Genomic DNA, 21,161 nt, shown 5'->3' on the forward strand with positions numbered 1-21,161 from the left:
TCAGAGCACAGTTAAAATAGTTTTCTTCGTAATTTTATCGTTTAAATCTATAGGTTTCAGTTCGATTTGATTTATCTCACTGGACAAAAGAAAACGAAGCAGAAAAGAGAAGACAAAAACTTGGATCGAGAGAGCAGCAAGCTTCTCCAGATAATTCCAGCCCATTTGAATCTTGGGCCGGTTTCTGAGCAGTATTGGGCTTCTTGGGCCGGAACGGTGTGCGCAAATACGAGTGGGCCATAAGTTGGTCCGAGTGGTAGATGGGCCGTCAGCCCGTGAGTTAGAATTTGCTGTTGGGCCAGGGGTAGATGCAACATTCGTTTCGGCCATTTACAAATTTAAGCCAATTTATTCCAACTCAATTTCGTCGAAATTTATTCAGTTGAGCTACTAATAATGCTCGAATTCTATGGCTTTAATAGTTCATCACGACCTTCAGATCGAACTCCTGTCCGACGGCCAGCGCCAGCCCGCCGACGTGCACGGTGCCCAGCGCTCCGTTCTTGTGGTTCCCGGCGGCGGCGCTGCCGGCCGTCGTGCTCGCGTTCACCTGGACGCCGTTGACATGAACGGCGAACCCTTTGGGCGGCGCCGGCGACTGCAGGCCCGTGAGCACCACCATGCCGATGACCAGCGTCCGGCTCGGCGCGTAGGAGTCGTGCACCACGTGCGACCTGACTCTGACCACGCCGCCGTTCTCGGCCGCGCCGCTGAACTTGACGTGGCTCCACTTGCTCCGCGCGCCGACCATCTCCGGTGACTCTCCGTCGTCCAAGAAGAGGTCCCCGCTGGCCGTGCCGTCGTCGGCGAGCGCGAGCAGGAGGTGGAACACGCTCTGGCGCACGCGCGACGACGTCAGCGCGGGTTGCTGCAGCGGCAGGATGTTGCCGCCGGCGACGTGCACGTTCACCGTGTCCGCCGGAGCGGGGAGCGTCACGCGCTTGCCGGTTTTGGTGGAGACGGTGAGGGAGTAGTCGTAGAGGCTGAACCACCGGCCGGCCGGGAAGTATGCGGTGACGGTGGTCGCGCCCGGCTCGAGCACGGGTGACACGAGCACGCCGCGGCCGAGCAGGAACTGCCTGTCGATGCCGTACGTCTCGACGTCGCCGGGGTAGGAGAAGAAGAGCGGCCGCGCGATGGGCGCGCCCGTGACGTGCGCCTCGTACATGAGCGTGTAGATGTAGGGGAGCAGCCGGTAGCGCAGCCCGAGCGCCTTCCTCGCCGACCGCGCCACCGACTCCCACAGGTACAGCTCTCGCCGGACGGTGCCGATCGCCGAGTGATCCCTCGAGAACGGGTAGAACGCGCCAAGCTTCAAACACAAAAACGACCAAATTAACCTTTTCAACTCGCGCCATTAATTGAGGGCACATGAACTCGGTGTTTTTGTTACCTGAATCCAGCGGTTGCAGAGCTCCTCGGTGGTGTTGCCGCCGAAGCCGCAGATGTCGGCGCCGACCATGGGGATGCCGAAGAGGCCGGTGTTGAGTATGCTGTTGATGGAGTAACGGAGGTCGTCCCACGTCGCGGCGTTGTCGCCAGTCCAGTGTGCGGTGTACCTGCCGGAGCCGACGAACGTGGAGCGGCTCAGCAGGAACGGCCGGCGGCCGGTGTCGCGGAGCAGTGCGGCGTGCGTGGCCCGCGCCTCGAGGAAGCCGTAGAGGTTGTGCGCGTCGTACTCAGACACGCCGCCGTAGTGCACGGCGGAGGCCGGCACCGTCTTGTTGCTGATGGGGCGGCGCACGCCGGAGTTGTTGATGCGGTAGGGCGGGTCGTCGAGCGCGTTGAGCATCGGCGGGTCGACGAAGTTGGAGACCTCGTTCATGTCGATCCACAGCCCGTCGACGGGGATGGTCCGCCGGAACGTGGCGATCTCCTGCGCCCAGAACTCGGCGGTGCGCGGGTTGAGGAAGTCCGGGAAGTAGACGTTCCCCGGCCACACCACGCCGAGGTAGTTGCTGCCGTTCCACTTGATGAAGATGTCCTGCTTCATCGCTCGGACGAACGTGCCGTACGTCGTGTTCACGTTGATCCCTGCGTTGATGATGCCATTGATACGATCACCGATTTCGCCATTGACGCGACCGATCGAACTTGGTTGACGTGTGTAGTGTACCTGGGTCAAGGATGACGACGTACTTCTGGCCGTTGCGGTGGAGGCGGTCGACGAACGGCCGGAGTTGGTCGGCCGGGAAGTTCACCGGATCCAGCGTGAAGTCCTTGAAGGCGTCCATGTAGTCGATGTCCGTCCACATCACGTCAAGTGGGATCCTCGCCTTGGCGTAGCCGGCGATGACGCCTTCAAGATCAGCCACGTTCTTGTACCCATACCTGCACTGGTGGAACCCTGCAACGAGCACGAGTGCAGCAATGTCGGACAATGTCGGCGGCGAGATCATGATCATGGAAGAAGAAACAGAGTGAATTAAAACAGAGAGCTTACCGAATGACCAGTAGGGCATGGGGGCGGGGCGGCCGATGAGCTGCGTGTACTGGTCGACGACGGCGAGAGGGGACGGGCCGGCGAAGAAGTAGAAGTCAAGCACGCCGCCGATCACCTTGTAGGTGACGTAGGACCCGCCGTAGATGACGTCCATCCCGTTGCTGTTGAGGAGGAGCACGCCGTGCGCAGCGCCGGCGCCGTTGCCGCCGCGGCCGCGGGGGGGCGCGGACCGCACGTCCATGTAGAACGGGTGGGAGCCGTAGAGGTTGAGGTCGACATTGCTGGCGGCGATGTCGGAGTTCCAGAGCGTGAAGGTGTCGTTGCGCTGCAGCCGGAACGTCCGCTTGGTGTGCTCGCCGAGGCCGTAGAGCGACGCCCGGTCGGCCGGCAGCGACGACGTCAGCTCGAGGTACCGGTCCTTGAAGACGAGGCTTGGGGAGGTGTCGAAGAGGACGTCGCCGGTGGAGCGGCGGGAGACGGTGAAGCGGAACGGGGAGGCGTGGAGGGCGAAGGTGAGGTCGGAGGTGGCGGTGGAGAGGACGCGGGCGCCCGGGCGCGGCGCGTCGAGGAAGGACTCCGGCGTGGGGCGCGGGATGACGTCCTGGGGCACCTCCCATCGCCGGTGGTCGGCGTCGGTGATGCGGACGTGCAGCCGGGTGTCCGTCTCCAAGCTGCCACCGGCGCCAACAAAAAAAATAGTAATTAGATGTGTTTCCTAATGTTGTTAATACTATTACACCAATTACTGATAAGTACAATCCTAATAAATCAATGATCCAAATTTGTTTCCTACCGTTAGAAATCACTGTAGCTAGTCTGCTCCTAGTAAATTAAGATTATTATGGGGTTTATTAGCACAAATTTTGCAGTGGTCGCAGAAAAAAAATTCGCGTCTGTTTTAGCTTTTTTTTTTTTTTTTTACTTTCCGAAACTTTGTCGGATTTCCCTTCTTTTTTTTTTTAATCTCCGGTTGATCTTTTTTTTTCCCTTCTTCTTTCAGTTTTCCCAAAAAGAAAAGGATTGCCTTTTATATCATCACTCTTTTAGGACTTTCATGTTTCTGTATTATGTACTTATAAAAACTCAGATACTAAGACGGTTTCAAACATAGACTGGAGCTAGTCAAAAGACCTTTGGTTATTTCTAGTAATATGTACTCATCTGCTTGACGAATACTCCTACTACTAATTTGGTAGGTTGTCCTATTCATCGTATAATCAATTAATCAACGTCTCAGTTACTCCATCGTCATAAAGAAAACCAGAAAAAGAAAATCATAAACTAAAGGGATTCTGACATGCTGTCTATCTGAATATCATAATGATCCAGCCGCCCCAGGAAATAAACACAAATCAAGCTTATCTAGCTGACCACCCAAGTGGACGATCGAACAAATAATTTCTAATTTTCTATCTCAGTCCAAGTTGCCAACCATCAATCGAGCATCTAACAAATTAGTAACTCCTTGCTAACCTCGAGAGAGAAGATTAATTAATCAAATCTCGATCAGATAATAACAAGAGCTCATCGTGGAAGACGGCAAATCATACTTGCCTCGCGGTGAGGCTGAGCCTCTGCACGTCGGCGCCGAGCTCCGCCGTGCCGCCGGCGAGGTCCAGCCGCGCCTTCAGCCGGTCCTTCGACCCGGCCACCGATGCGACGCTGTACCCGCAGTCGACGCCCCGCGGCACGGCGAGCAGGAGGAAGACGAGCAACAAGCAGAAGAAGGCGCCACGACGCGCCGGCGGCGGCGGCGAGGTCGACGGCGAGCCCATCGCCGTCAGAGACACCCCAAAAAAAAGGCCCACGATTTCGCCAATGGGCTACGAGCTAGTGGCAGCTCGCTGGACAAGACGATGAGCTAATTAAATAGTAAATAGCTCGCACGAGAGCGATTTTGTCGGTGCTGGCCATCTCGATCGTGTCTGAAACACGAGAGCTGAAAAAAAAGTTCGTAATTTCGCAAACATGTAACGCAATCTCCCGCGCTTTTTTTTCCTTCTTTTTTTTCCCCCCGGGAAGAAGGCGATGAACTGGAGAAGAAGATAATCTAGTGCGTGCAAGGCTTAGTCTCTGATCGAACCTGAACTTTACATCTTTTTATTTGCCGTTTTCAGAAGATTGTGTTTCTTGACAACTTTTTCTTTAATTAATCAGAGATGATACGCTATGGGTTTCTTTTGATCTTTGTCTTGTTTTATATATATATATATATATATATATAATGTTTCCTTTTTGATCTTTCTTTCTGGACTGAAAAGGGCGTTTGCTTTTGGGAGTTGAAACCGGCATGGTTGAGATCCCTGGCGGAGTTACCGTGTCATGCACGGCCGTTTGATTGATACCCGCAGCTGAATGATGCGAGGATCAATAAATTATACTCTCTCTTGTTTTATTTAACGTTTGATTACTCGTTTTATTCAAAAAATTTATATAGTTATTAATTATTTTATTATAATTTAATATATTAATATAAAAACTCTAAGCATGACTTATAATTTTACATATTTTAATTAAAAAATTTAAATAAGACGAACAGTTAAACATAGATTTAAAAGTCTATAATGTTTAATAAAAAAATAGAGGGGTAGAATTTATTCATACATATTGTAAATTGCTCAAAGAAATTATTCATCATGATTCAGGAGTGGGGATGTCGTAAAATACATTTAATGCCATATATAGACTGTTTGTTGCCGAGTTGATAGTCATGCACTCGTGTATCATGTGGATAGAGATCTTATTTGTTTTGTAGGCAATCAATAAACATGCAAATTAATCCAACTATATTTAGAGAGAGTTTTTTTCATCACTTGATTGGACATGCACTACTTTCTTGTATCACCTAAATAGTCACTGATAAATTTAAAGAAAAATTGAGAAGATAGATTGGCAATGAATAGCCCATGTTTGTGGAAAGAGACTAACATTAGCATATAAATTGGAAATGAATAGTTCATAATGCACACATTTGACGTGACTACACCGTTGGATCGAACAGATCAGTGTTTCGTTTGAGCAATTTTGAAGGAAAAAAATCGACTAAATTTGCACCTACCCTTTACAAGCTGTGATACCATACAAGATGCATTTTACCTTTTTTAAAAATCAAACTGTTTTCAATCATTGCTCTATCTTTATTTTATCATAACATCAATGATTGCTTTATCTGATCCGTTTAATTGCTTTTTTTTTATTGAAAGAATCTTATCTTTGTCTGAACACCTCTCATCGCTTGCAGACCCCCGGGAGATAGTCCAGGAAGAAGAGAGAAAACGCAGGAAAACATTAAAAAAACAACAACAAAAAATTTCATGTTTGCGTGTGCCTCTAGATACGCCAATAATTGGTTAATTTTCTGTTAATTAGTTCGTGATGCATATATCTTTAGCTTTCTGCTTTTCGATGTCAAAACGTTTTTGTAACCTAACCGTTTGTGTTTTTATCCGGTTATATATACATTATTGTTAGCTTGTACCTTTTGCTTCAGAAGATTTGTACGTTACACCTACAAGCATGGGCCAAAAGGTGTAGAGCATATTTCGTCCAAATTGCTGTGGTGCATTACAGCCCCAGTGTCTGGATTTTGGACGATCTAATTGGAATGCGTATGTGACCATTCTAGTATTAATAAAGGCGATATAGCGTTTGGATGATCTAATTGGAGTACGTTTGTCAATCTCAACATATGATCGGTCCTGTATTCGAAAGTGCTCATAGGGATATGATGTGTCGTGTGTGTTTTGTGTTAGGGCTTTTGCATTGTGCTTACTAAGAAGAGTATTTTTCACGTCCTTAAAGAGGTACTGTGAGGTACCACTGTTTTATATGTAAAATTTAATATTTTCTATTGTCTAAGGTACTAGAGGTATCAAATTTTACATAGAAAACAGTGATATCTCATAGTACCTTTTTAAGGATGGGAAAAATGCTCTACTAAATGGGGTCAATGACTCGATAAACAGTTAGCTATGCACTCATCTGGAAATCCAAAACTTGAGTCAATGTGTAAAGAGAGTTAGGTATAAATTTAAATTTTAAAACTTAATTTAATAAGTTGGTTTTGGTTTTTTATGGTAGCCTATTTTTTAGTCTTAAATTTTAAACCATAAATAATACAAATATAAAATTTAGACCCATAAATTATTTTAGCTTGTTTGCTCATATTAGTATTTTACTACGGCTTATCAGCAGTAACTTAACTGATCAGACTCATATGTAATAGCTGGTTGTGTACCTGTTTCGAAATAAAAACCCATCTAGAAAGTTTGCACTTCAGGCCACTTTTGAAACAAAGAAACTTTAGAGATTTTTTAGAAAACTAAACTAATTCATACGAAAATCCTATAATATTCTTACCAGCCGTGAGTTTTTCGGACACGGTGGCTCTAAAATTTCATCAAGCTGCACCAAACATTTTGGTATGAGTGTACTCTGCCAGCCAAATGGAAATTGACCCAAAAAAATGGCCTTGGATGCAGTCCAACAATTGTGAAAACTTGACAGAAATACAGAATTATTTTCATCAACTTTGCTGAACAATTCAAGAAAAAAAAATAGAAGGTGAAAGTACTACTCCCTCTGTCCTATATTTAAGATATTTTGACTCTATTTAAATTTATCTATATATCAACAAATATGTTTCATGTATGTATCTTGATTCATTAATGTATATATAAATCTAGAGGATCAGCACATTTGCCTTTTTTTTGCTTATTCCACGAATAAGTGAAACAACATATTTGCAAACGAGAAATAATTTATAAATATCTAAAAGGTTGAAAAATAAACTACGACAAAAAAAAACTCAAAATCAACTCTAAGATTTAAAGTTATAAATTTAAATTTTGACATATAAATATAAGCATAAATGAAAAAACAGGGTAAATATGAATCGAGGAAATTAGAAAGGGGCCGGACGTGTGCACCTGGCATACACGTCCACCCTTGGCACGTCGTCGCCGTACGCCGTCGGCCCGCCTCCGCAGGCAGCGAGCTCGGCACGGAGCCGCCTCCCTTCCCCGTCCACCAGAAACGCCGTGGTCCGGTAGTAGCCATTGCCGGAAGCTGCAAGCTCATCGGACCACCGGGAGCTGAAGCAAGAAACGAAGCAGAGACACAGGGACAGCAACAATGGCGGAGCTCTCGTCGCCATCTTATCGGAGAGGCAGCTAGACCTATAGACACCTACCAAATCTTCAAAGGCGCCATGGATGCCATTCTTATGGTGATCCTCCGCCGCGGCAATGGACCGGTGATTTGGCCGTTTCCGGCACGGCGGCATGGCGGTGGTTGGTCCCAGTGTCCCATCGCGAGGACGACGAGAGCGTAGATGCGGCAATCAGGCAGCACTCGCGCGGCAGCCTCGGGAGGCGTTCATGATAAGATCCAAGATCCAATAATTTGCCATTCTATATGTCAGAATTCAGAAGCCAGCCGCCTTTCGAGATGGGTGTAAATTCCGGCGGCCGGCCCGCCGGCGGCCACCGCTCCGACGGGATGATAAGCCGGAAATGCAGCCTGATGACGGCAGTCCGGGTGGTGTTGCAGGAGAGGAAAATGAGCGTAGTTTTTTCGGTAATATTCAGACACTAGCCTTGCCATGTAAAGGGATGCAAACTCCGGCGACCGGCCGGCGGCCACCGGTTTGAGCCTTTGAGGTGAGGGCACCAAGATCAGAAGACGGGGATATTATATTAAGAGTCTTTTTTACCATTCTTAAAAAAATACCTCGAGATACTATGTTTTTTATGTAAAAAATTAATACCTTGAGATACAATATATCTTAAGATACCAAAATTTTATAATATACTTTTTGGTCCCTCAAGGTATTTTTCGATGATGGTAAAAAAAACTCAGTATAATATCTCGAGAAGAAAATTCAGTGAGCTCGGGAGTCCAAAAGATGTGTATTTTGTTGATACCAATGACATGAGCTAGCTAGTGCACTGTTGCCATTCCCGAAAAATCAGCATGTTCACTGTGCACATGATTACATGAGCACATCTGTTCTACACACGATTATATGTAAGAAGCATTTGAGTCTAGCATTTTGTATGCAACTTTAGCTTTGTTGTCATGTCACAGGTCCACAGTTAGCTAGCTATCCCAACCCGCTTGTGTACAATCACCAGTACCAGAGATTCTGACAAAATTATTGTCACAATATATAGATTATAGAGATCCTGACAAAATTATTGTCACTATATATAGATTATAGAATCAGTATTCACTAGGATGATATAGGTGAATACCTGAGTGACCAACTGGCTAACTCTTGGGGAAGCTAGTTACTGATTGCATATGGTTATCATCAGTGGTATACTTTCTTTGGTGAGTGACTGAGTGTGTCGAATTTCATCTTTCTAATCTAGATCAGAAGCAGTTCGCTGCTGAGGAAGCTGCATGCTGGAGATATCCTCCCGGGGCAGATGGCCCAGAGAACCTTCTCCTTCAGCGCTCGTGTCGCAGCCTGTGATGCGGACCGTCGAATCACTCTCCAGCAATGGCAGGGTAGCCGTCTTGTTCTTCCGGAAAACAAGGTAAAGAATTGCAGCCATGTATATGAGCATCCCCAGAAAACCAAATATTCCGGAGAATACTTGGGAGACGGTCGATAGCCCACTGTGGAGAAGCAGCTTGACAAAGCTTGTTATCAGGAAGTAGGTGTTGATGACAACAATAAACGAGCCAATCCCCCATGTTATCACAGAAATCTGCATTCAGGAGAAAGCATTTCAGATGTGTCATACTGGTGTTGCTACAAAAATATTGCACTAATATATTTCCGCATCATGATGAGAACTTACAAATTTTGAGTTCGTGTGTTGCCCCATCTTTGTCCTGCTACTGGTGAATTTCAGGAGTGGAACTAGAGCAAAAGGAAGCTCAAATGACAGTATCATCTGTGCACAATAAAGTAAGGCATTAATTAAAAGTTGACATATGGAATGGAACAATTAAATTCTCTTGTGCATTGAAGTCCATTATAGATTAAGAAGGATGAATGGATTATAATTTAAAATAGTAAATAATATGCAATTACCGATGCAATGATAATCAACTTTCCAGCTGCAGAGGAACCTCCAATTATCGAAACAATCAGACTTGGCAGAATTGCCAAGGACCTAGTTAGAAGGTTCCGTAGCCAGGGTGTCATTCGAAGATCTAGAAACCCCTGAATGAACAAATCAGCAAAGGTCAGCCCCTAGAAGATTACATTTCATACATCTGGAAATACTGATAAATTAAAAGTACAGTGTTAGACTATCTTGGTTGAACATTTAGATACATACACAAGAGTCAGTGACCCTCTCCTGGAATGATATGGGGCACTTGCAAATGGTAGTGCACTGAACTACCTATCAACTTTGTCCATTTTATCCCCAACTTAATTGACCATCGTTAATCTGCCAATGTCAATGGTAGCACCCCAATCTCCGTATTTCCTTGCATTTTTTCCAAGACTAGGTTCAACAGGAAAATCTAGTACTAGCAATGTTGGTAGCCATTCAAACCTAATGTTTTTTATAATTTATTTACTAAATAACTTACAATAAAACTCAACTAAAATTCCTAGTGATTATACGTGTGAATACCTCCCTGGGTAACATTACAAATATATCTATATGTTTTTAGTATGTTTTGCATTATACAACAAGATATTGGTCTACCATTAAAATTCCAAGTTGCAAGTTAGGACAAGAAAACAAGATGTGCATAACCTGCATGACATATTGTCCCGCATAAGTTCCTGTAATTGTAGAACTCTGGCCAGATGCCAACAAGGCTACTGCAAATAACTTTGAGCTCCAGTTTCCGAGAACATTCTATAACAACAGATAAAGGTCAATATGGATCAGACTTAAATTACAATATGGAAATCGACAAAGAACATTTCAGAACTATTGACGCACAGTTTCTATAATCCTTTAAAAGGGAAAAGTATTCTAAACTCTTGAGTGCATCCTTTAAAAAGAAAATAGCGGTGGCTGCAATTCCTACTCACATTGTAATTTTTGCAAATTACCCCTAAACTTAATATTAAGAAACAATCAAATCTAAAGGGACAGCGACACATAAAATTAAATTAAGATGAATATTCCCTATAGAAAAAAGATGTGCAATACATTTTATGGAAAAAAGTTATTTATTTTATGCCATATTTTAATATATTTTTTGTCCGTCGCAAAGCATGGGCATTAAGCTAGTATGTGGAAAAGGCAGTAAAGTAGGAGCCTTCCAAAGAAGACAAGGTTTCCTATCATAAGGTGTTTTTTTTTAATAATAAAATCTCATAAATCAGGTAGGCTGCATGCATCCAACTTATCACATGATACATACAACACTGTCCATAACAAAACCATAAAAAAATAGCTCAAAATGAACAGTATATCATATAATTTCAGCTAATACAATAATATGTATACCACAAGACTGTTGACCAACCTTTAACAAAAACGAAGCTTTGTTAAGATCAAGATCACTGCAATTCATCTGGTCTTCAGGGTTCAAATTATCTGATCCGCAGACAGCACCACTAACAGATATGATAGATATGTTAATGAGAAACGCTATCGTGAGGGCAAATGCACTTTCAATCATATAGAATCTACATGCCTCCTGCAAGAAAGTGAATTGGACGAAATAAATTAATTATTTAATCACAACAATTATATTCTTATATCATCTGCATGCCAATATACATGTTACATAATTATACTCAAATGGTATATACAAAATTTCAGTAGGACTGCCTGGACACATGCACACAGCAGCAAAGATATAAATTCAGGCACATAAAGGATACCCCCTCCGTTTCGTATTATAAGTCATTTTTGGTTTGTCCTTAGCCAAATCTCTTTAAATTTGACAAAGTTTATAGAAAAATATACCAACATCTAAAATGCCAAATTATTTTAATTAAATTCATCATTGAATATGTTTTTATAGGATTTTCATTTTTTGTTGGAAATGTTGCTAATTTTTTCTATAAACTTGGTCAAACTTAAAAGATTTTTGACTTACAGAAAATCCAAAGTGTCTTATAATATGAAATGGAGGGAGTAGTAGTTAAGATTATAATCACCAGAACAATAAATGGATAAGATAAAAGGAAGCTGGACGTTACTTTGATCCCATGAACTGACCGTGGCACTTTTCTTGATAGTACCAATGCTGAGTGGAGAAAAAGGTTATGCCTGTAATAAAAGCAATACATGAAAATGGTTTTTTTTTTGTCAAAAGATAAAGATATGATTGGGACAAAAGAGATGGACAGGAAGCTCACGGCATCACCATAGCACCAAGTAATGAGATTGCAAGGCCAGTGGCTCCATTCCCTTTAAGTTCCGGAACAAAGAGGCCCCTCACAACTTCTGAAGAATTTGGTTTAGAATACCCAAGCTCAACTAAGAAACAAGTTGCTATTAGTGACACCAGAAAAGCAATCAGAAATTCCAGTTTACGGACCTGCACAAAAACAAACCATATGCAAAATGATAAATTGGACGAATCAGTCAAATGATTTCAAAATCACTAAAACACTGCCTGTTAACTAATGCAATTGTGCTAGCGATCTACTTGTTCAAAAAAAATTAACAGGGATCCGCTAAATAATGTTCTGCTAAATGGCAATGACAAGAACCATATTGTATTGATGTTTCAAGGTAAAGGAATGTTTTTTTTCCCTTTGGTATTGACATTTAATGGGAAAAATACTAACTGGTCCTCCAAATATTGTGAAACAAAATTAGGCTATGTTCTTACCCCATACTGTTGTAGGAAAAGGAGCATCAGAGTGCTGAGTCCAGTTATCAGAACACCACACCATACAGGGATTTTAAAAAGCATGTTCAAAGCAAAAGCAGTTCCAATTACTGCAAAAAAATAAGCCATCATGGATGCTTGTTAGATATAGTGGGCAGATTCAATTTGAAGCATATAGTTGCAGATATCTATTATTTGCCAGTTTAAATGACCGGTTCCACATCAGAAACTGCAATTTTCAATTCAGATTGAGTTTAGGACTAGTATAACTCTATCTGCAACATCATGAAACGGTTAAACCTTATAATCGAATCAGATCTGCAACTTATGTAAATGCAAAACGCAAGTTATGCAAGTATGCAGCAGAAGCTCAAATTTATACACTCTGGTACCTTCAGGAATGTCACATGCAACTACAGCCAGTTCTGCAAGAATCCATAGGATGAAATTTGTGGCCTTTGGATATTCAGCTCTGCAATGCTCGGCCAGGTGCTTCCCTGTCATATGAAATAGCTTAACTAATGATTAGCAGTGTCCATGTGAAAGAAGTAAATGATACTCCATTAAACAAAGACAGGTGCTGCAAGGCTCATGGTACTGACCAGTTACGACTCCTAGCCTAGCTGCAAGTGATTGAATTATAAGAGCAGCACAGGATGCAATAAGTATGATCCAAAGAAGCTGACAACAAAAGAAGATGGTTGTGGTCAGACATCCTTTTTTTTTTTGAGAAACAGGCATCCAATTTGTAAGGTCACATGCTTGAAAGATGATACGATAGGCTGTATTTAGAAGTAGCTATAAAAAAAGAAAGTAGTAATGCACCTCATATTTGTACTGTGCTCCAGCCTGTAGGTCTGTCTCAACTGCAAGATGAGAGGTTCTTTTGGTCATGATCACTGTGAATACTCATTAAGGAGTGAACAACAAATCCAGCTATCTTACAATTGCCAGGATCAATATACGCAATAGAGACAAGAAATCCAGGCCCTATGTATGAGAATAGGTTCTTCCAACTATTTTTCTGCCAATAGCATAAAACAACCTGTAATCAGTTTCTTCATTCTGGAGCCAGCATCTAGACATACAAAAAGTCAGCAAAACAAGTTGGCTAGATTAGTGATTTCCTTCTATTTTTAATCCCCTTGCACATCAGGTCAGTAACTGGGAGGTTTTTATCTTGAAAAAAAAAGATGAAACTAAATATTACTCTTGGATGGCTGCATGAAGACACACTGCTATTTTCAGAACCTATCAACTGATTTAACAAGCACAGCGACATTTGCTATTTTCATAACCAATCAAGAACTAAAGCCCACATACAACATACCTCTGGAATAACAATCTGATCAACATCTATGCTGTCAATAAGAGGAGTGCCAGGTCCATTTGATTGATTGTTCCGCTCGACACTAGTGATAAATTGTGGCTGTGATGAGCGTTGCATTGGGCCACTCATCTCTCCCTCCCAGTGCAAGAACCCTCAACACTTGGAGCTGCACAGACAGAGCAAGAATGATGACTTATTTATAGGTACGCTTTATAATGACACCATTTCAGACTTTCAGGGGTGTTTAGTTGGTGAAATGAAAATTTTTCAATGTCACGTCAAATTTTGACCAGACGTCGGAAGGGGTTTTCGGACACGAATAAAAAAACGAATTTCACGGCTAGCCTGTAAACCGCGAGACGAATCTTTTGAACCTAATTAATCCATCACTAGCGCACGTAGGTTACTGTAGCATTTATAGCTAATCACGTACAACCTAGGCTCAAAAGATTCACCTCACAATTTCTCACATAACTGTGTAATTAGTTTTTTATTTTATCAATGTTTAATACTTTATTTATGTGTCCAAAGATTCGATGCGATGTTTTTTGGCAAAATTTTTTGGAAACTAAACAGCCCCTCAGTTGCTTATGTACCGAGAATACGACGTCTGGCGGAGGCACGTGAGAAAGCCTCCAGCAGGATAGCAACAACCACAGCCACTAACATGAGAAGATAAGGTCAAGGAACAAGAAGACTAGAAAACAATGGATCAAAAGAAAGGTGAGTCGCGTATAGTAAAAATGGCAATTCTGCCTAACTTGCTCTACCAATCGATGCCGCTTTCGCCACATAAAGATGATACTGGCAATCAACTTTACTCAGAAAGATATATTCGTGAGAGCAAATTGGGCGGTCTAGAGGTAAAGACGTTTTAATCGGTGATCATGAACGGAGCATCAAGAATATTGAAATGCAAGCTTCAACCTTTATCCCACAAACTAGCAAACCAACCAAAAAGAGAATCAGCCAACATGCAAGAGAGCGATAGAGCAGCGGACATGAGGTTAGTCAGCCAACAAAGCAGAATCCGGGAAGAAGCAACTGAAGGAAAAAAAAAACAAAAGAATGGAAACGAGTTAGTGGTGACATGAGGTCATCAACCTAAGACATCCGCAAACACAGGATGATTAACGCACGCCATGAACTAAAGACAGAAAAAAGAAATAGCTTACGAAACATAAATGGCTCGGAAATGGAATCCGGCAGCTCTTAGCCAAGATCGAAGATTCCTAGTAGAAGAAGGCAAGAAGCTACTACGGACTAAGAAATCCCTCTCCCTCTCCCTCTCTCCCTCATCCATGGACTATTTGAGATAGCGGGAGGAAGAGAGAAAAAAAAAGATCCCATCTTTCGCACGATCACGATAGGAACTACTAGTACAGAGCTCGGATGGATCTGGTTCTGGTTGGGTGGGAGGGCGGCGACGCGTACCTTAGCCCTTCCGCGGCACGTGGGCTGGCAGGGGGAGCAGAGCGGCGAGGCGACAACGTCGCCGTCGTCGTCGTCGTCTCCGCCGCGCCGCCTCGCCTCGCCTCGCCTCTTTTCCCGCACGCGAGAGAGAGAGAGAGACTGCACCACCAGAGCGCCACGTAGAAAGACGAAAAGAGATTTGGTCCAGAGAAGTGATAAAAGTCCAAAGCATTGAGCCATTGACCATGGAGGTCGAAGAAATTTGTCTCCTTGTTTGGATATAGGCAGTTTTTTCCGTTAAATAATGTTTTCTTTAAAAAAATTATATAATAATCTATTATTTTACTAACTCTATTTTTTGGTTGCAATATTTGACCATTCTTATTATTTAAAAATTAGTACAAATATGAAAAAAAATATAAGTCATTCCTAAAGTTCTTTTGATAATAAATTAAGTCACAAGCAAAATAAATGATATTTCTATAATTTTTTTAAATAAGACAAATTATCAAACATTACAATAAAAAAGTCAATCATCTTACATTATGAAACGGAGGAAGTATTATTTTAGAGCGTCAACTAAAAAAACATTAATAAGATTCAATCATGAAAATCGGACAATATATTAAAAAAAGAAAGACAGCCTTACAGTCAGTTCTTCTCTTGCTAAATTTTTGACGGGTACTAAATGAGACGTTTGGGTTGATACTCCACCCGTCATACTTTTAAACTTGGATCTTTGATCATCAATAGCGCATCAAATATTTGTTTTAATAACATAAACATCACATATATTGATTTTTTGCCCTTTATAAGTACTACTGCAATATTGTGGTTTTTTCATATTATTGTTATACTCTCCCGTCTATAAATGTTTAACGCCGTTGACTTTTTTTATATATGTTTGACTATTCATCTTATTTAAAAAATTTGCATAATTATAATTATTTTTATATCATCTCATTTATTGTTAAATATACTTTTGTGCACATATATATATATATAGCTTTATATATTTTTAATAGAAAAAATATAAATGGTTAAACATATATAAAAAAATCAACAGTGTTAAACATTTAATGACAGAGGTAATATTTTATAAAAAAATAGTAGTCAAAATTGCACAACAAAGGCTCTCATCGTTTCGCTTTTCAGAGGAATAAGCGAAAACACGTTTTTGCAAACGAAAAATAATTTGTAGATATAATTTTTATATATGTGTTCATAGCGACTTAAAACCGAAATATGTAAAACAAACCATAATGAAAAAACACACAATCAAGTCTAAAATTAAATCAGTTACATATGCGAAACGATAGAACCCAAAATAAAATTAAATCAATGCTCTCGTATACTGCGCGCGCGCGTACTCCCCTCGGCTGGGCCGGCCTGCCGCGGTGGCCACCTGGGCCGATCGGCCTCTTGGGCGGGCCGCACGCTCGCCTCGTACTCGCGCTCCCGTTTGGGCCGTGTGCAACCCAGCTGGGTTACCGGCGCCCCGGAGGCCCACCTCCCATCTCGGCGCTGCCTTGCTGGGCCGCTGGGCCTGCGTTTCTAGCCCGCTAGGCCGCTGGGCTGCCTCACGTGTTGGGCCGTCGTCATGCCTCCGCTAGCTGGCTGTGCTGTACTTACACACAGGAGAAGACCGATCCAAAGATGACCATCTGCACGCATGTTGAAGTACTGATCTACTTGCCAAGTACGTACACATGCACAGCACAGCACTTAATCAGGCATGCATGCTAGATGCAGTAATCCTGTTATTACAGTAGCAGCCATGGAATACACCATGCACTTCTATGACTTTCTTCGTGAATTTCCAGGGCTTCCACACCGTCTCGTGAAGCCTATTATAAAGTCTTTTCCGCATAGTGTTTGTCATCGTTTGGATTCAATCTTGTCACCCAATAGCCTGATCGTTTTGAACCTTAACTTTTCTCTGTGTCTAATCATAATCAACCGTTGACCGAGATTGATCTCTAAAAAACCTGACATCAATCCCACCTTGTCACATGGAATCCTCCTCCCTTTACCTTCGCTCCTCCCTAAGCGTATTCCCGGTATTCACCATTGATTAATCTTGACTTTCGTCACATGACACGTATAAACCAAACAAACTGTTCCGGGTATAAATATTTCAACATAACCCATGCTAGTCACATACACACACCGATGCAATCAATTTTCCATCCCAGGAACACAACCTTTGTTAATTCTTCATCCCAAAAATACCAAAACACACTTTGGTTCTTCACTTGTATTTTAAAACAGACGACGGTACGTACGGCAAACTTGAGAGTGGGACTAATCTGATTTTCCAAAAAATTTATATAAACCAAGTTCCGTAAACACACGCTAGTTAGCAGTTCGGAAATCGTGTCAGAAAAAACCACGTTGTAGCTCAGAAGCTGATTCAAACGGTGCCTAGTCAGCAAACTAGGGCAAGACAATAAACAGAGAAAAAAGAGGTCGGCTTGCAAGCACACAAAAACGAATGTCTCCTCCATGTTACCGTCGCCCTCACCTACGTACGTAGATTGAGCTTTCTAGGCCCTCCATGGTATAGCCGAGACAAAGAAGCCTCCATCGATCATCTCTCATCTCCCTCTCTCTCTCTCTCGATTTGTTTATTTTTCGTCTTCTCTCTTTTACCTTATCTTTTTCACCGTCTCTTGATTGATCTCGAGCGAGCCCTTTTTTGACATTCTCTGATTGGTCTTAGGCCCACATGATGCACTGGCCAAGGGCCAAAGGTGTCCTCCAAAGAGGAGGCCATGACTTAACATGAAAGCTCCACTTTACAACTCCCATGCCATGAAAACATACACTAGTTTTCTTGGTTGGATGGGGTACCACGCCAAATATTAGGCACACCACACACTTCATTTAGCTTAGAGCAAGATTTATAATATAGACAGCAAGATGGCTATAAGATTTTTCATAGCTTCTCTCAGCCTAACTATATAGTACGTAGCTCTTTATAATTAATATAAGATCCACTTGTTTCTCACGGAGTTTTTTTATTCTTGTGCAAGAGCCGGCTATAAGCTTATAGTCCGCTTCTCCTCTCTCTCCTCACATTTCTCCTTCACCTCAACATTTAGTCAGTTTACAGCCTGCTATTATACCTGCTCTTATACTGTCATAGCTGTGGCATGTCAAACTCCTTATAACCATGTAATCCTATACATCAAAAGCTGATCAGTTTCTAATTAGCTAACTCATGGTAAGTCGTAGGCTTGTAGCCATTATTTTTTGGACTTGTGTTATGCGTAGTTTCGTTGCGTGGCTATCGATGGAGTATAAATTACCATGTTAATTAGAGTAAAATAATAATAATTCATGGTATTTGGTCGTGATGGGATTAATTGACGACATAGGTTGATATAGCTGTGTATAAAATCAATAATTAACATTTATGAATGCAAAAGTAAAAGATTAAAAATCCAACTTTGCGTAAAATAATTAACGTAGGAGATAGGTGATCTAGTCCTCTGATTTCTTTGCATCTTATCTTCCTCTCCCTACAACATCTAATATGCTAGGTAGGAAACATACATATGCTAGGGTTTTTGGTGCCTCCCTGTCAACTCCTCTTTGCAAAAAAGCCTCTCTATATGTCTCTCTTTTCGGTCCTTTTCCCTTCTTCCCAGCATGCATAATAAGGTAGCCGCATGCGATTAGGATACCTCGACAAATCTAGCTTTTGGGCGTCTCTCTGTCTCTGCTTTTCGTCTATCGTGTTACAACTCAAAGCACGTTTTAATTCAGTCAATGGTTTCATATAGGATTCACAAAGCCAAATACTCCCTCCGTTCCATAAGACTTTATCTAAGTTTATCTAGATCCATCCATATATCAATGTATATATTTTATATATGTGTCTAAATTCATTAGCACATATATGAATCTAGACAAGACCAGAAAGTCTTATAGTGTGGAACAAGGAATAGTTCATAACTTAAAAACCGGACGAAAGAGGTTTTTTTTGGGTCTTGTTGACTACTAGTGAAATCCGATCAAAATTTTCCCAAACTTTGAAATCCAGTTCAATTTTTTTAGAATTGATTTGTCAACCAAACGGTTTATATATATGTTCCAAGTTGACAGGTATAGGGAGTATGGTTTTCACGAAAACCGATCGTTTTTTAAAAAAGAAATACTAGCGGACGACAACATCTTTATGCCGGCGGCGTCGCTCCTCCACGCTCCGGCGCCACTTCTCCATGCTCCTTCCCCACCGGCGCTCTCCCCCGCGCTCACCCCGCCGCTGCCGGTGTTGCTCCCCTGCACGTCGTGTCTTCGTGCCATGCCGCTCCCCTTCATTGGTATTGATCTCCGTCCGTGACACCTCCAACTCTCTGTCCACGCTGCCCCTCTCTACCGGCGCCAATCTCCGTCTGTCCTCTGTGTTAGCCACACTCCACCACGCTATCCGTGTTTCCATTGTCATGCGGCGACGGTGATGATACTAGTACCAAGTGGTTGGTATCATATGATACTAGCTGGTATTATCTAGTTCATAATTTATCTTCTTTGAAACGATATTCCATTCTGTAGTCGTCAGACTGTTTTCAAAACCTACAAGCTAATACACGCGTGCTTATGGATATGGGTCACTAGTACTATGAAAACATACATGGATCGAGAAGGCAAGCTAGCAGACAGGAGAAAAGTTAGTTCGCACGTGTCTTTTTCTTCCAGCAAAGATGTACTACTTGGATGGTGACAGCGTGGAATTAATTAACAAATTATCAAGCTAATCGATCGTGCTTACTGTGATATATATAATTAATTAACTGCTCAATGCCAATCTCTTTACATCTCATGCATTGATTTGTGATCGATGCGTATCTCAAAAGCATTTGTTTTTTTCTTGCATATTCATCAGGTTTGTTGGTTTTGCACTGCATGCGTACGTGTACTATATATTACTCAATTAGTTTAATTAATTTCCTATATTTCTCCGGTTAAAGGTAATCGCGTGCTGCTGGTTTTAATTAAAAATGAAAAGCTATGCAAGCAACAAGCCAACAACTCGCTATCTTTCTTTTTCCTCTTTTTTTTTCTAGCTTTTATTTGCATACCAACTCTAATAGTGATCTCGATCACTGGCTAGCTAGCTAGGGCCAAAACAACAAAGATTTCAATCACCGGCAGACAGCTAGATGTTGGAAAGAGATCGAAGCAGGCAGTACAGGAGCACCCTTGCAAGTACGGTTGCACTAGCTGGCCAGCTCTCTCCAAAAAATAAATTAAAAGGACTAAAAATGGTTTATGTATTTCCTCAAACGGCAATTTGCATTACTTATTTGTTTTGAATTCTACCCCTCCGATTTTTTATGTTTGGCGACATTAACTTTTTTATCTGTATTTGATTATTTGTCCTATTAATTTTTTATGTAAATACGACCATTTATTATATTATGGTTTGTTTTATCATTCAAGAAATTTTAAGCATGGCTTATAATTTTGCATGTTTGTAAAAATGTTGAATGAGACAAAACATTAAAAATCAGAGAGAGTAGCAAATTATGTCCCCTTGTTAAATCGATTTAATTAGTTGTTCTACTCATTTCTTTAATTGCTCACAATATATTCTTGAGGAAAGATTATATCATACAAGAAAGCGTACTGCTCCACCGGTGATCCGGTTAAACTTATAAAATTCCGAGATCAATATTTTCTTAAATTGTTGGTCACAAAACAAAATGAATGATATGCACAAATTTATCTCGAAAAGCACTACATCAAATGATCATAGTACCCCGAACCTATTCCAATATAAAATAGATGACCAGAATTTTATTTTTCTCTATCAAAATTTTATTGTAGACGTCAAGTATTTTGCAAGTATTATACTACTGCACGCATGTGTGTACATGTGATAGTGCATGCGTTGCACAGTACTCTGCCTAAGACCAAGTTCAATAGTGTAGCCAACTACTAGCTCCAAATTATCTATAGTCATTCTAATGGCTAATTTCATATAATAGTTAACTACAAAACATATACTATATTATTAATACCTGGTCTCACATGTCATGCACATATTGTGTCTTAGAGTCCGTGCTACAAGTAGCTATAAATCTGTACCTCGCTGCTCTTCTCTCTTCTTTCTTATCTTTTTAAAATATGTTTATTGTTGGCTTAGAGCATCCCCAACAGTTCATCTATCCCATCCTTCATCCTAAAAATTGAGGAAGA

The 21,161-nt window shown here is 41.9% G+C and overlaps 2 protein-coding genes across 2 annotated transcripts; both read right to left on the minus strand.

Moving 5' to 3' along the window:
- Nucleotides 1-333: 333 nt before the first annotated feature.
- LOC102709187 (probable alpha-glucosidase Os06g0675700) lies at nt 334-4,343 on the minus strand. Its single transcript, XM_040524825.1, has 5 exons — nt 3,998-4,343; nt 2,444-3,114; nt 2,117-2,347; nt 1,394-2,034; nt 334-1,312 (listed from the first exon to the last, which is right to left on the minus strand). Exons 1-5 carry the CDS (start codon nt 4,216-4,218, stop codon nt 416-418), a joined length of 2,661 nt encoding a protein of 886 aa, XP_040380759.1. The 5' UTR covers nt 4,219-4,343; the 3' UTR covers nt 334-415.
- Nucleotides 4,344-8,333: 3,990 nt separating this feature from the next.
- Nucleotides 8,334-15,126, minus strand: LOC102710311 (metal transporter Nramp3). The gene is made up of 14 exons (XM_006656308.3): nt 14,976-15,126; nt 13,542-13,707; nt 13,157-13,235; nt 13,037-13,077; nt 12,814-12,892; nt 12,604-12,708; nt 12,212-12,321; nt 11,733-11,914; nt 11,574-11,643; nt 10,892-11,065; nt 10,168-10,272; nt 9,489-9,620; nt 9,253-9,348; nt 8,334-9,159 (listed from the first exon to the last, which is right to left on the minus strand). The coding sequence occupies exons 2-14, from the start codon at nt 13,668-13,670 to the stop codon at nt 8,809-8,811; spliced, it is 1,653 nt and encodes a 550-aa protein (XP_006656371.1). The 5' UTR covers nt 13,671-13,707; nt 14,976-15,126; the 3' UTR covers nt 8,334-8,808.
- Between the last annotated feature and the right edge of the window lie 6,035 nt (nt 15,127-21,161).

Source organism: Oryza brachyantha, chromosome 6 (genome assembly GCF_000231095.2).
Source record: "Oryza brachyantha chromosome 6, ObraRS2, whole genome shotgun sequence".
Lineage (NCBI taxonomy): Eukaryota > Viridiplantae > Streptophyta > Magnoliopsida > Poales > Poaceae > Oryza > Oryza brachyantha.